Here is a 17,002-nt window from a genome sequence, read left to right as displayed (position 1 = left end):
CGCATGGTCAGCTCATGGCACTCTGGGAGAGACCTTACTCAATCTCCTCTCATTCGCCCCCACGTCACAGTAGAAGCCTCAAACAAGGTTCTAAAGACTTTTGACATCTAGTGGAAGCCTTAGGAAGTGCAATATGACCCCATAGACACTATAATCGAAAGCCAATGAGTTGAAAAACTGCAACCCTCAGATTTCCCACTTCCTGGTTGGATTGTTTCTCAGGTTTTTGCCTGCCATATGAGTTCTGCTATACTCACAGTTTTAGAAACTTCAGAATGTTTTCTATCCAAATCTACTAATTATATGCATATTCTAGCTTTTTGGCTGAGTAGCAGGCAGGTTAATTTGGGCACGCTTTTCATCCAGAATTCCGAATGCTGCCCCCAAATCTAAATCTAACGATCTTTTATGTCAATAGCAGTCAATTATTAATCGTCACCTTATTCAGTCTCATCTGAACGTCGTAGAATTATTGGTTACCTTTACGAATCAGCAATACAAAAATTGGCTTAATTATTTATTTACTAAATACCTAAATAATCACATAAAAGAAAAAGTCCCTAGCGGACGAAACCGATATGACGTCAGGTTACACAAAGAAAGGGGGTTGGGTTTGAATGAAAGAGCGGGAAGACTGAGGTACAAAGAAGATTGGGTCTCTATTGGACCTTGAGAAGCTATGCTAACGTAAATACAGAATCTTACGCATTCTAATAACCGCCTATTCGGAAAAGGAAAATGCAAGATATATACAGTTGAAGTCGGAAGTTTACATACACCTAAGCCAAATACATTTAAACTCAGTTTTTCAGATTCCCTGACATTTAATCCTAGTAAAATTCCCTTTCTTAGGTCAGTTAGGATCATCAAGAGAATGACTTATTTCAGCTTTTCTTTCTTTCATAACATTACCAAGGGTCAGAAGTTTACATACACTCAATTAGTATTTGTTAGCATTGCATTTAAATTTTTTAACTTGGGTACATTCTTGGGGGAAGCTTCCACAAGCTTCCCACAATAAATTGGGTGAATTTTGGCCCATTCCTCCTGACAGAGCTGGTATATCTGAGTCAGGTTTGTAGGCCTCCTTGCTCGCAAATGTTTTTTCAGTTCTTCCCACACATTTTCTATGGGATTGAGGTCAGGGCTTTGTGATGGCCACTCCAATACCTTAACTTTGTTGTTCTTAAGCCATTTTGCCACAACTTTGGAAGTATACTTGGGGTCATTGTCCATTTGGAAAACCTTTCAGGTTATGTCGATATAGGACTCTTTTTACTGTGAATATAGATACTTTTGTACCTGTTTCCTCCAGCATTTTCACAAGGTCCTTTGCTGTTGTTCTGGGATTGATTTGCACTTTTCGCACCAAAGTACGTTCAACTATAGGAGACAGAACGCGTCTCCTTCCTGAGCAGTATGATGGCTGCATGGTCCCATGGTGTTTATACTTGCGTACTATTGTTTGTACAGATGAACGTTAAGCAAAGAGTTTGAAGGTAGGCCTTGAAATACAACCATGAGTACACCACCAGTTGACTCAAATTATGTCAATTAGCCTATCAGAAGATTCTAAAGCCATGACATCATTTTCTGGAATTTTCCATGTTGTTAAAGTCACAGTCCACTTAGTGTATGTAAACTTCTGACCCACTGGAATTGTGATACAGTGAATTTTAAGTGAAATAATCTGTCTGTAAACAATCGTTGGAACAATGACTTGTGTCATGCACAAAGTAGATGTCCTAACCGACTTGCCAAAACTATAGTTTGTTAACAAGAAATTTGTGGAGTGGTTGAAAAACAAGTTTTAAATACTCCAAGTGTATGTAAACTTCCGACTTCAACTGTATTTACACTGAGCTGTGCTTCGATAGATGGGTCGAAGATGGAAGACTGGTTTGCCCAGCAGAGATCTCCCTTGTCCTTTGTAGAATTTGTCTTGTCGTAGTGTTGTAGGGTGGATACGTTGTACCCTGTCTTCTCAGGAGATTGTATGTCCTTTCCTAGGTCACGTACATTTACAGCTGCTGCTGATAACTCAGCGTCTAGGATGTATCACTTCTTTAGTGAATAAGAGTTCAAAGTTCATACCAAGTTCCCATCTTCAGCTCGTGCTGTATTCTGACTGGTCTTGTAGAAATTCACCATTCCAGCGTGGTGATCGTCACCTCCACGTTGAAATTAGCCCTTTTAAGCATAGTATGGACACCAGTCCTCACGTCATCGGGAACATAGGTTTAACTTCCGTCAACAGGTTTTGTAGTGGGGGAGAGTAGGGCGTGTTTCATAGTTCTCAACCACTGTCTGTTCACTTGGGTGTGGCCACTGAGTGAGCATAGTTTACTTTATGAAAACAATTATCTCATTTAGAAGCTAAAATTACAATTAATATTTTCACAAAGTTTCATATTTAAACATTTAAATTGCACAACAATTCAATGTGAATCTGATAACTAGAATGTGTAGAGTTTCCAATATGCAATTTATGTCGTCCTATCATCAGATTTAATGTCCAAACCACCAACTGATCTGACATCATGTTCTTTAAGTACCAACGGACACTTTTATCTAGTTGGATTACAGAAATATTGTTTTTACCCCCAACCTTTTTATGTTACCATACTCTCTCTATTTTAACAAAGGGCTTTCCAAGAGTCCATTTTGTAGAGTGGAGAGAAAAGGGGGAAAGGTATTTATGGGGGTCATAAACCTCCCCAACAGGGCAACGTCATGACACAATGCATCATACTACTATGGCTGACCCTGTAAACAATGTATCATACTAATATGGCTGACCCAGTAAACAACCTATCATAATACTATGGCTGACCCTGTAAACAACGTATCATACTACTATGGCTGACCCAGTAAACAACCTATCATACTACTATGGCTGACCCTGTAAACAACCTAGCATACTACTATGGCTGACCATGTAAACAACCTATCATACTACTATGGCTGACCCTGTAAACAATGTATCATACTACTATGGCTGACCCTGTAAACAACCTATCATACTACTATGGCTGACCCTGTAAGCAATGTATCATACTACTATGGCTGACCCTGTAAACAACCTATCATAATACTATGGCTGACCCTGTAAACAACCTATCATACTACTATGGCTGACCCAGTAAACAACGTATCATACTACTATGGCTGACCCTGTAAACAACCTATCATACTACTATGGCTGACCCTGTAAACAACATATCATACTACTATGGCTGACCCAGTAAACAACCTATCATACTACTATGGCTGACCCTGTAAACAACCTATCATAATACTATGGCTGACCCTGTAAACAATTTATCATAATACTATGGCTGACCCTGTAAACAACCTATCATACTACTATGACTGACCCAGTAAACAACCTATCATACTACTATGGCTGACCCTGTAAACAACCTATCATACTACTATGGCTGACCCTGTAAACAACGTATCATACTACTATGGCTGACCCAGTAAACAACGTATCATACTACTATGGCTGACCCTGTAAACAACGTATCATACTACTATGGCTGACCCTGTAAACAACGTATCATACTACTATGGCTGACCCTGTAAACAACCTATCATACAACTATGACTGACCCAGTAAACAACCTATCATACTACTATGGCTGACCCTGTAAACAACGTATCATACTACTATGGCTGACCCTGTAAACAACCTATCATACTACTATGGCTGACCCTGTAAACAACCTATCATACTACTATGGCTGACCCAGTAAACAACCTATCATACTACTATGGCTGACCCTGTAAACAACCTATCATAATACTATGGCTGACCCTGTAAACAACCTATCATACTACTATGGCTGACCCTGTAAACAACCTATCATAATACTATGGCTGACCCTGTAAACAACCTATCATACTACTATGACTGACCCAGTAAACAACCTATCATACTACTATGGCTGACCCTGTAAACAACCTATCATACTACTATGGCTGACCCTGTAAACAACGTATCATACTACTATGGCTGACCCAGTAAACAACGTATCATACTACTATGGCTGACCCTGTAAACAACCTATCATACTACTATGGCTGACCCTGTAAACAACCTATCATACTACTATGGCTGACCCAGTAAACAACCTATCATACTACTATGACTGACCCTGTAAACAACCTATCATACTACTATGGCTGACCCAGTAAACAACCTATCATACTATTATGGCTGACCCAGTAAACAACCTATCATACTATTATGGCTGACCCTGTAAACAACTTATCATAATACTATGGCTGACCCTGTAAACAACCTATCATACTACTATGGCTGACCCAGTAAACAACCTATCATACTATTATGGCTGACCCAGTAAACAACCTATCATACTACTATGGCTGACCCTGTAAACAACCTATCATAATACTATGGCTGACCCTGTAAACAACCTATCATACTACTATGGCTGACCCAGTAAACCACCTATCATACTACTATGGCTGACCCTGTAAACAACCTATCATACTACTATGGCTGACCCTGTAAACAACCTATCATACTACTATGGCTGACCCTGTAAACAACCTATCATACTACTATGGCTGACCCTGTAAACAACGTATCATACTACTATGGCTGACCCAGTAAACAACGTATCATACTAATATGGCTGACCCTGTAAACAACCTATCATACTACTATGGCTGACCCAGTAAACAACCTATCATACTACTATGGCTGACCCAGTAAACAACCTATCATACTATTATGGCTGACCCTGTAAACAACCTATCATACTACTATGGCTGACCCAGTAAACAACCTATCATACTATTATGGCTGACCCAGTAAACAACCTATCATACTATTATGGCTGACCCTGTAAACAACCTATCATAATACTATGGCTGACCCTGTAAACAACCTATCATACTACTATGGCTGACCCAGTAAACAACCTATCATACTATTATGGCTGACCCAGTAAACAACGTATCATACTACTATGGCTGACCCAGTAAACAACCTATCATACTACTATGGCTGACCCTGTAAACAACCTATCATACTACTATGGCTGACCCTGTAAACAACCTATCATACTACTATGGCTGACCCTGTAAACAACCTATCATACTACTATGGCTGACCCTGTAAACAACTTATCATACTACTATGGCTGACCCAGTAAACAACCTATCATACTACTATGGCTGACCCTGTAAACAACCTATCATACTAATATGGCTGACCCAGTAAACAACCTATCATACTACTATGGCTGACAATGTAAACAACGTATCATACTACTATGGCTGACCCAGTAAACAACATATCATACTACTATGGCTGACCCTGTAAACAACGTATCATACTACTATGGCTGACCCTGTAAACAACCTATCATACTACTATGACTGACCCAGTAAACAACCTATCATACTACTATGGCTGACCCTGTAAACAACGTATCATACTACTATGGCTGACCCTGTAAACAACGTATCATACTACTATGGCTGACCCTGTAAACAACCTATCATAATACTATGGCTGACCCAGTAAACAACGTATCATACTACTATGGCTGACCCTGTAAACAACCTATCATACTACTATGGCTGACCCTGTAAACAACCTATCATACTACTATGGCTGACCCTGTAAACAACGTATCCTACTACTATGGCTGACCCAGTAAACAACGTATCATACTATTATGGCTGACCCAGTAAACAACCTATCATACTACTATGGCTGACCCTGTAAACAACCTATCATACGACTATGGCTGACCCAGTAAACAACCTATCATACTACTATGGCTGACCCTGTAAACAACGTATCATACTACTATGGCTGACCCAGTAAACAACCTATCATACTACTATGGCTGACCCTGTAAACAACCTATCATACTACTATGGCTGACCCTGTAAACAACCTATCATACTACTATGGCTGACCCAGTAAACAACCTATGATACTATTATGGCTGACCCTGTAAACAACGTATCATACTACTATGGCTGACCCTGTAAACAACCTATCATACTACTATGGCTGACCCAGTAAACAACCTATCATACTACTATGGCTGACCCTGTAAACAACCTATCATACTACTATGACTGACCCTGTAAACAACGTATCATACTACTTTGGCTGACCCAGTAAACAACCTATCATAATACTATGGCTGACCCAGTAAACAACCTATCATACTACTATGGCTGACCCTGTAAACAACCTATCATACTACTATGGCTGACCCTGAAACAACCTATCATACTACTATGGCTGACCCTGTAAACAACCTATCATACTACTATGGCTGACCCTGTAAAACACCTGGTGGATGTGACAATAAACCCTTTTACGTCTCTATCTGTTCATATTCATTCAAATCAAAACATCAGATTGTCTTTTTGTGTCAAGACATTTATATGTGATCTTTGTCTCTCTGCAGTTGGTTTATCAATGGAACAGAAGTGGATATTGAGGCAGTTTACCGTTACAGCTTGATCGACGGCAACTTGATAATAACCAACGCCAGTGAGACGGCAGACTATGGGAGATACCAGTGTAAGGCAGAGAACAACTACGGGACGGTCCTGAGTCGGGATGCACTGCTACAGTTTACCTGTGAGTATCTCTCTCTGATCGCTCTTTCTCTCTCTCTCTCTGATCTCTCTCGGATCTCTACCTGACCATCTCTCTGATCTCTCTCCAACCTTCTCTCCGACCTTCTCTCTGATCTCTCTCGGATATCTACCTGACCATCTCTCTGATCTCTCTCGGATCTCTACCTGACCATCTCTCTGATCTCTCTCCAACCTTCTCTCCGACCTTCTCTATGATCTCTCTTATCGCTCACTGATCTCAATCTGATCTCTCTCGGATCTCTACCTGACCATCTCTCTGATCTCTCTCCAACCTTCTCTCCGACCTTCTCTATGATCTATCTTATCGCTCGCTGATCTCAATCTGATCTCTCTCTCTCTGATATCTCTCTGATCTCTCTTATCTCTCTCTAATCTCTCTCTCTGATCTCTCTCTGACCTCTCTTATCGCTCGCTGATCTCAATCTGATCTCTCTCTCTCTGATATCTCTCTGATCTCTCTTATCTCTCTCTAATCTCTCTCTCTGATCTCTCTCTGATCTCAAATTCAGATTGGTTTATTGGCATTAAATACAATTTGTAGATATTGCCAAAGCACTACAGTGGTACAGCATTTCAGTAAATACAGTACAATGCAATGAGGATAATGAAATCCAGTTCATTTCAGGAGTAATAGTAATGGCATCAGTGTATAATCATGTATACAGGTACAACACTACTGCTGTTGTATTTTGGAATCTTTGGTCTAATTAAATGAAACATAAAAAATTGTGAATTGCTAATAAATAAACAATACAATCTACATGGATGATGGTTCCACTATGTATGACTTGTAAGTTATATACAATGTAAATACTTTAGGGAATGAATGGTCATGGGATGTCCCTCTGACTATGGCAATCACATACATACTATCTAGCAGTCATATGTGTGGTTTCTCCCTCACCCACAATCACATACATACTATCTAGCAGTCATATGTGTGGTTTCTCCCTCACCCACAATCACATACATACTATCTAGCAGTAATATGTGTGGTTTCTCCCTCACCCACAATCACATATATATCTAGCAGTAATATGTGTTGTTTCTCCCTCACCCACAATCACATACATACTATCTAGCAGTAATATGTGTGGTTTCTCCCTCACCCACAATCACATACATACTATCTAGCAGTCATATGTGTAAACCACACTTTAGGTGCCTTATATATATATATATATATATATATATATATATATATATATATATATATATATATATATATATATATATATATATATATATATATATATATATATAGTGCATTCGGAAAGTATTCAGGCCCCTTGACTTTTTCCACATTTTGTTACATTACAGCCTTGTTCTAAAAGTGAATAAATATTGTTTTGTCCTCATCAATCTACACACAATACCCCATAATGACAGTCTTCTTGGGTATGATGCTACAAGTGTGGCACACCTGTATTTGGGGAGTTTCTCCCATTCTTCTCTGCAGATCCTCTCAAGCTCTGTCAGGTTGGATGGGGAGCGTCGCTGCACAGCTATTTCCAGGTCTCTCCAGAGATGTTTTATCAGGTTCGGGTCCGGGCTCTGACTGGACCACTTAAGGAATTTCAGAGACTTGTCCCAAAGACACTCCTGTGTCGTCTTGGCTGTGTGCTTTGGGTCGTTGTCCTGTTGGAAGGTGAACCTTTTCCCCAGTATGAGGTCCTGAGCGCTCTGGAGCAGGATGTCATCAATGATCTCTCTTTACTTTGCTCCGTTCATCTTTCCCTCGATCCTGACTAGTCTCCCAGTCCCTGCCACTAAAAAACATCCCCACAGCATGATACTGCCACCACCATGCTTCACCGCAGGGATGGTGCCAGGTTTCCTCCAAACATGACGCTTGGCATTCAGGCCAAAGAGTTCAATCTTGGTTTCATCAGACCAGAGAATCTTGTTTCTCATGATCTGAGGGTCCTTTAGGTGCCTTTTGGTAAACTCCAAGTGGGCTGTCATGTGCCTTTTACTGAGGAGGGGCTTCTGTCTGGCCACTCTACCATAAAGGCCTGATTGGTGGAGTGCTGCAGTCAAAGACACCAGTCACCCAAGTCATAAGACGGTTTTATCTGCTGCCACACAGCAAGCGGTACCGGAGCGCCAGGTCTGTGAATAAAATACTCCTTAACAACTTCTACCCCCAAGCCATAAGACTCCTGAACAACTAATCAAATAGCCACCCGGACTATTTACACCCCCCCCCCCATGCATAGTCACTTTACAAATTACCTTGACTAACATTTACTAGCATTTCGCTACACCCGCAAACATGTGTATGTGATCAATAAAATTTGATTTGACCCCCGGACATTGACTCTCTACCGGTACCCCTGTATATATCCATTTCTTGTTACTTTTTAATTGATTCAATTTTTTAAAAAACTTTAGTTAAATCTAGTAAATATTTTATTATCTCTATTTCTTGAACTGCATTGTTGGTTAGGGGCATGTAAGTAAAAATGTCACGGTAAGGTTGTATTCCACATAAGTGACAAATAAAATTTTATTTAATTTTCAGAACCTGTTCTAGCATTAAAATCTCTACACAAAAGCACATTTCCCTCAGCTTGAGACTGGTTGGTCTCTCTTTGGAGATTATCATAAAACTGATCATCATAGTAAGATGAATCTGAGGGAGAAGCATACACCACACCTATATATAAATCATTGTCACTAAGGATTGTTCCTTTGTTGAGTTTTAACCAAATGTGGCCGATGTTTTAACCAAAACACTCCATCTGTGGCCTCCAATTGCTTTTAAATGCTAGTAAAACTAAATGTATGCTCTTCGAGCAATTGCTGCCCGCACCCGCCCGCCTGACTAGCATCACTACTCTGGACGGTTCTGACTTAGACTATGTGGACAATTACAAATACCTAGGTGTCTGGTTAGACTGTAAACTCTACTTCCAGACTCACATTAAGCATCTCCAATCCAAAGTTAAATCTAGAATCGGCTTCCTATTTCCCAACAAAGCCTCCTTCACTCATACTGCCAAACATACCCTCGTAAAACTGACTACCGATCCTTGACTTCGGCAATGTAATTTACAAAATAGCCTCCAACACTCTACTCAGCAAACTGGATTTAGTCTATCACAGTGCCATCCATTTTGTCACCAAAGCCCCATATACTACCCTCCACTACGACCTCGTTGGCTGGCCGTCACTACATATTCGTCGCCAAACCCACTGGCTCCAGGTCATCTGTAAGTCTTTGCTAGGTAAAGACTACCTGTTGAGTCTGCAGACGTGTTGCTGTGCGTTTTGTTGCCATCTTTACTTTACTTTGCTAGCTGACAACTTTACGTTTTTTTTGTTTTGTTTTTAATTACCGTTTATATTTTTAGTTTTTCCATCGCAACTTTTTCCCTCATTCAACTTTTTCACTCCGGACGCTTTATCTGGACATGGTTCGTCAACACCTTCAACAGCCGAAGCTAAGTACTAACATTAACATGATGTCTTTTAATTGCAGTCGCTGTACTCATAATATACAGGAGAACGATCGCCTTACGGCGAGAATAGCTGTGCTACAAGCCCAGCTTCAGACGCAATCGTTAGGCAAGGGTAATTTCAGTGTAGGAAAGGAAGAAACAGCGTCTGTGCCACCAGTAAGTACAGATAGTAACGTTAGTATAAATCCCCCCGCACAGTCCCCGCAGCCGGACAACTTTCTCATGGCTTCTGGAGGGAAATGCTGTAGGAATGCTCAACCGGTGTCGCTCATTCAGCCGACAGAAACTTTCAACCGGTTCTCCCCATTATGTAGCGAGTCGGAGTCTGAGTCTGAGTTTTCTCTTGTCTCTACTCCTCCCGTTACGGGGTCTGAGACGCCGAAGGCTCCCACCATTAGCTCTGACAAATTGAAAACCCTAGTCATTGGCGACTCCATTCACCCGCAGTATTAGACTTAAAGCGAATCACCCAGCGATCATACACTGTTTACCAGGGGGCAGGGCTACCGACGTTAAGGCTAATCTAAAGATGGTGCTGGCTAAAGCTAAATCTGGCGAGTGTAGAGAGTATAGAGATATTGTTATCCACGTCGGCACCAACGATGTTAGGATGAAACAGTCAGAGGTCACCAAGTGCAACATAGCTTCAGCGTGTAAATCAGCTAGAAAGATGTGTCGGCATCGAGTAATTGTCTCTGGCCCCCTCCCAGTTAGGGGGAGTGACGAGCTCTACAGCAGAGTCTCAGCACTCAATCGCTGGTTGAAAACTGTTTTCTGCCCCTCCCAAAAGATAGAATTTGTAGATAATTGGCCCTCTTTCTGGGACTCACCCACAAACAGGACCAAGCCTGACCTGCTGAGGAGTGACGGACTCCATCCTAGCTGGAGGGGTGCTCTCATCTTATCTACCAACATAGATAGGGCTCTAACTCCTCTAGCCCCACAATGAAATAGGGTGCAGGCCAGGCAGCAGGCTGTTAGCCAACCTGCCAGCTTAGTGGAGTCTGCCAATAGCACAGTCAGTGTAGTCAGCTCAGCCATACCCATTGAGACTGTGTCTGTGCCTCGACCTAGGTTGGGCAAAACTAAACATGGCGGTGTTCGCCTTAGCAATCTTATTAGGATAAAGACCTCCTCCATTCCTGCCATTATTGAAAGAGATCGTGATACCTCACATCTCAAAATAGGGTTACTTAATGTTAGATCCCTCACTTCAAAGGCAGTCATAGTCAATGAACTAATCACTGATCACAATCTTGATGTGATTGGCCTGACTGAAACATGGCTTAAGCCTGATGAATTTACTGTGTTAAATGAGGCCTCACCTCCTGGTTACACTAGTGACCATATCCCCCGTGCATCCCGCAAAGGCGGAGGTGTTGCTAACATTTACGATAGCAAATTTCAATTTACAAAAAAAAAAATGGCGTTTTCGTCTTTTGAGCTTCTAGTCATGAAATCTATGCAGCCTACTCAATCACTTTTTATAGCTACTGTTTACAGGCCTCCTGGGCCATATACAGCGTTCCTCTCTGAGTTTCCTGAATTCCTATCAGACCTTGTAGTCATAGCAGATCATATTCTAATTTTTGGTGATTTTAATATTCACATGGAGAAGTCCACAGACCCACTCCAAAAGTCTTTCGGAGCCATCATCGACTCAGTGGGTTTTGTCCAACATGTCTCTGGACCTACTCACTGCCACAGTCATACTCTGGACCTAGTTTTGTCCCATGGAATAAATGTTGTAGATCTTAATGTTTTTCCACATAATCCTGGACTATCGGACCACCATTTTATTACGTTTGCAATCGCAACAAATAATCTGCTCAGACCCCAACCAAGGAGCATCAAAAGTCGTGCTATAAATTCTCAGACAACACAAAAATTCCTTGATGCCCTTCCAGACTCCTTCTGCCTACCCAAGGACGTCAGAGGACAAAAATCAGTTAACCACCTAACTGAGGAACTCAATTTAACCTTGCGCAATACCCTAGATGCAGTTGCACCCCTAAAAACGAAAAACATTTGTCATAAGAAACTAGCTCCCTGGTATACAGAAAATACCCGAGCTTTGAAGCAAGCTTCCAGGAAATTGGAACGGAAATGGCGCCACACCAAACTGGAAGTCTTCCGACTAGCTTGGAAAGAGAGTACCGTGCAGTACCGAAGAGCCCTCACTGCTGCTCGATCATCCTACTTTTCCAACTTAATCGAGGAAAATAAGAACAATCCAAAATTTATTTTTGATACTGTTGCGAAACTAACTAAAAAGCAGCATTCCCCAAGAGAGGATGGCTTTCACTTCAGCAGAAATAAATTCATGAACTTCTTTGAGGAAAAGATCATGACCATTAGAAAGCAAATTACGGACTCCTCTTTGAATCTGCGTATTCCTCCAGGGCTTAGCTGTCCTGGATCTGCACAGCTCTGCGAGGGCCTGGGATCGGGAGAGACACTTAAGTGTTTTAGTACTATATCTCTTGACACAATGATGAAAATAATCATGGCCTCTAAACCTTCAAGCTGCATACTGGATCCTATTCCTACTAAACTGCTGAAGGAGCTGCTTCCTGTGCTTGGCCCTCCTATGTTGAACATAATAAACAGCTCTCTATCCACCGGATGTGTACCAAACTCACTAAAAGTGGCAGTGATAAAGCCTCTCTTGAAAAAGCCAAACCTTGACCCGGAAAATATAAAAAACTATCGGCCTATATCGAATCTTCCATTCCTCTCAAAAATTTTAGAAAAAGCTGTTGCGCAGCAACTCACTGCCTTTCTGAAGACAAACAATGTATACGAAATGCTTCAGTCTGGTTTTAGACCCCATCATAGCACTGAGACTGCACTTGTGAAGGTGGTAAATTACCTTTTAATGGCGTCAGACCGAGGCTCTGCATCTGTCCTCGTGCTACTAGACCTTAGTGCTGCCTTTGACACCATCGATCACCATATTCTTTTGGAGAGACTGGAAACCCAAATTGGTCTACACGGACAAGTTCTGGCCTGGTTTAGATCTTACCTGTCGGAAAGATATCAGTTTGTCTCTGTGAATGGTCTGTCCTCTGACAAATCAACTGTACATTTCGGTGTTCCTCAAGGTTCCGTTTTAGGACCACTATTGTTTTCACTATATATTTTACCTCTTGGGGATGTTATTCGAAAACATAATGTTAACTTTCACTGCTATGCGGATGACACACAGCTGTACATTTCAATGAAACATGGTGAAGCCCCAAAATTGCCCTCGCTAGAAGCCTGTGTTTCAGACATAAGGAAGTGGATGGCTGAATACTTTCTACTTTTAAACTCGGACAAAACAGAGATGCTTGTTCTAGGTCCCAAGAAACAAAGCGATCTTCTGTTAAATCTGACAAGTCATCTTGATGGTTGTAAAGTCGTCTCAAATAAAACTGTGAAGGACCTCGGCGTTACTCTTGACCCTGATCTCTCTTTTGACGAACATATCAAGACTGTTTCAAGGACAGCTTTTTTCCATCTACGTAACATTGCAAAAATCAGAAATTTTCTGTCCAAAAATGATGCAGAAAAATTAATCCATGCATTTGTTACTTCTAGGTTAGACTACTGCAATGCTCTACTTTCCGGCTACCCGGATAAAGCACTAAATAAACTTCAGTTAGTGCTAAATACGGCTGCTAGAATCCTGACTAGAACCAAGAAATTTGATCATATTACTCCAGTGCTAGCTTCCCTACACTGGCTTCCTGTTAAGGCAAGGGCTGATTTCAAGGTTTTACTGTTAACCTATAAAGCGTTACATGGGCTTGCTCCTACCTATCTTTCCGAGTTGGTCCTGCCGTACATACCAATACGTACGCTACGGTCACAAGACGCAGGCCTCCTAATTGTCCCTAGAATTTCTAAGCAAACAGCGGGAGGCAGGGCTTTCTCCTATAGATCTCCATTTTTATGGAACAGTCTGCCTACCCATGTGAGAGACGCAGACTCGGTCTCAACCTTTAAGTCTTTACTGAAGACTTATCTCTTCAGTAGGTCATATGATTGAGTGTAGTCTGGCCCAGGAGTGTGAAGGTGAACGGAAAGGCTCTGGAGCAACGAACCGCCCTTGCTGTCTCTGCCAGGCCGGTTCCCCTCTCTCCACTGGGATTCTCTGCCTCTAACCCTGTTACAGGGGCTGAGTCACTGGCTTGCTGGTGCTCTTTCATGCCGTCCCTAGGAGGGGTGCGTCACTTGAGTGGGTTGAGTTACTGACGTGATCTTTCTGTCTGGGTTGGCGCCCCCCCTTGGTTTGTGCTGTGGTGGAGACCTTTGTGGGCTATACTCGGCCTTGTCTCAGGATTGTAAGTTGGTGGTTGAGGATTTCCCTCTAGTGGTGCGGGGGCTGTGCTTTGGCAAAGTGGGTGGGGTTATATCCTTCCTGTTTGGCCCTGTCCGGGGGTTTCTTCGGATGGGGCCACAGTGTCTCCTGACCGCTCCTGTCTCAGCCTCCAGTATTTATGCTGCAGTAGTTTATGTGTCGGGGGGCTAGGGTCAGTTGGTTACCTGGAGTACTTCTCCTGTCTTATCCAGTGTCCTGTGTGAATTTAAGTATGCTCTCTCTAATTCTCTCGTTCTCTCTTTCTCTCTGAGAACCTGAGCCCTAGGACCATACGTCAGGACTACCGGGCATGATGACACCTTGCTGTCCCCAGTCCGCCTGGTCTTGCTGCTATTCCAGTTTCAACTGTTCTGCCTGCGGTTACGGAACCCCTACCTGTCCCAGACCTGCTGTTTTCAACTCTTAATGATCGGCTATGAAAAGCCAACAGATTTATTCCTGATTATTATTTGACCATGCTTGTCATTTATGAACATTTTGAAAATCTTGGCGCTCTCTAATTTTCTCCTTCTCTCTTTCTTTCTCTCGGAGGACCTGAGCCCTAGGACCATACGTCGGGACTACCGGCCGTGGTGACTCCTTGCTGTCCCCAGTCCGCCTGGCCTTGCTGCTATTCCAGTTTCAACTGTTCTGCCTGCGGTTATGGAACCCCTACCTGTCCCAGACCTGCTGTTTTCAACTCTTAATGATCGGCTATGAAAAGCCAACTGAGATTTATTCCTGATTATTATTTGACCATGCTTGTCATTTATGAACATTTTGAAAATCTTGGCTCTCTCTAATTTTCTCCTTCTCTCTTTCTTTCTCTCGGAGGACCTGGGCCCTAGGACCATGCGTCGGGACTGCCGCCCGTGGTGACTCCTTGCTGTCCCCAGTCCGCCTGGCCTTGCTGCTATTCCAGTTTCAGCTGTTCTGCCTGCGGTTATGGAACCGCCACCTGTCCCAGACCTGTTGTTTTTCAACTCTTGATGATCGGCTATGAAAAGCCAACTGAAAATTATTCATGATTATTATTTGACCATGCTTGTCACTTATGAACATTTTTGAACATCTTGGCATAGTTCTGTTATAATCTCCACCCGGCACAGCCAGAAGAGGACTGGCCACCCCTCATAGCCTGGTTCCTCTCTAGGTTTCTTCCTAGGTTTTGGCCTTTCTAGGGAGTTTTTCCTAGCCACCGTGCTTCTACACCTGCATTACTAGCTGTTTGGGGTTTTAGGCTGGGTGTCTGTACAGCACTTCGAGATATTAGCTGATGTACGAAGGGCTATATAAAATAAAATTGATTGATTGATTGATTGATTAAAGCCCCGCCTTATCTCAGACAAAACGGATGGCACTGTGATAGACTGCATCCAATTTGGCTGGAAAAATGGCTGTGTTTTTCTGTGATTAGGTGCTGACCTAACATCATCGTTTGGTGTGCTTTGTCACATTGCCTTTTTGAAATCAGACACTGTGGCTGGATTTACAACACGTTTATCTTTAAGAGAGTGTAAAATACCTGTATGTTTGAGGAATCTTTATAATGGTATTTCTGTTGTTTTGAATTTGGCGTCCTGCAATTTCGCTGGCTGTTTTTGAGGTGGGACGCTAGCGTCCCGAATATCCCAGAGAAGTTAACTAAATAGCCCAGTACTGTACTGCCGACCGTCACGTTGTACAGTGCCATATTTTCCATTCCATTCTAACAGAAACCAGAGTTTTTTTGTTTTCATGGTATAGAAACACCATAATAGTAATCAAATAAATTAAGCAAGTACAAGTCAAAAGTTTGGACACACCTACTTATTCCAAGATTTTTGTTTATTTTTTCTATTTTTTACATTGTAGAATAATAGTAAGACATCACAACTATGAAACTACTCTTGTCTCCCGTATGCATTCTGTAGTGCAGACATGTTCTGCTCTCCCTTATGTAAGGAATTAGGCACTTTCCCAGTGTCATATGTCAGTTGTGCAGAGGTGAGGATGGATTCAAGCGCAGAACACAGAACTGAGTAAAATAACGTACTTTATTCTGAAAAATAAATCAGCCAACATAATCCACGCAGGGATAACAAACCCTAACACACACGACTAACACAAACCAGGAATAATCACACACAAAACATAATGGGAACCAGAGGGTTAAATAGGGAAATAATAACAACTTAATGGGAACCAGGTGTGTACACTCAAGACATAACAAATGTAAAACAGAAACATGGATCGGTGGCAGCTAGAAAGCCGGTGACGACGACCGCCGAACGCCGCCCGAACAAGGAGAGGCACCAACTTCGGCTGATGTCGTGACACCCAGGTTTACTACTGTATTGTAGACTGCACAGTAGCCTAATAAACAAATAACCACATTTCGTTAATAAAATAATGATAAAAAATACTCTTTCAAAATGCAGATGTTGATTTAGTTATGGATCCATAACGAATTACTATAACTGATTTACAGAAATATTGGAACAAAGTTGTCTAACGAAGGCAAACCATTTCGAATCCTCCAATCCTCTTATGC

General features: G+C 42.0%; 1 protein-coding gene across 1 annotated transcript in view; it reads left to right on the top strand.

The window, feature by feature from the left end:
• The window catches only part of LOC139549548 (contactin-5-like), a 785,449-nt gene that overhangs the window by 283,459 nt on the left and 484,988 nt on the right, over positions 1 to 17,002 (top strand). Inside the window, exon 6 of the mRNA XM_071360158.1 lies at positions 6,465 to 6,640. Coding sequence (XP_071216259.1) covers positions 6,465 to 6,640 — 176 coding nt within the window. The remainder of the gene's footprint in view (positions 1 to 6,464; positions 6,641 to 17,002) is intronic.

Source organism: Salvelinus alpinus, chromosome 22 (assembly GCF_045679555.1).
Source record: "Salvelinus alpinus chromosome 22, SLU_Salpinus.1, whole genome shotgun sequence".
Lineage (NCBI taxonomy): Eukaryota > Metazoa > Chordata > Actinopteri > Salmoniformes > Salmonidae > Salvelinus > Salvelinus alpinus.
Note: the sequence above shows the minus strand (reverse complement) of the source record. Positions and strands in the feature narration are given on the sequence as shown.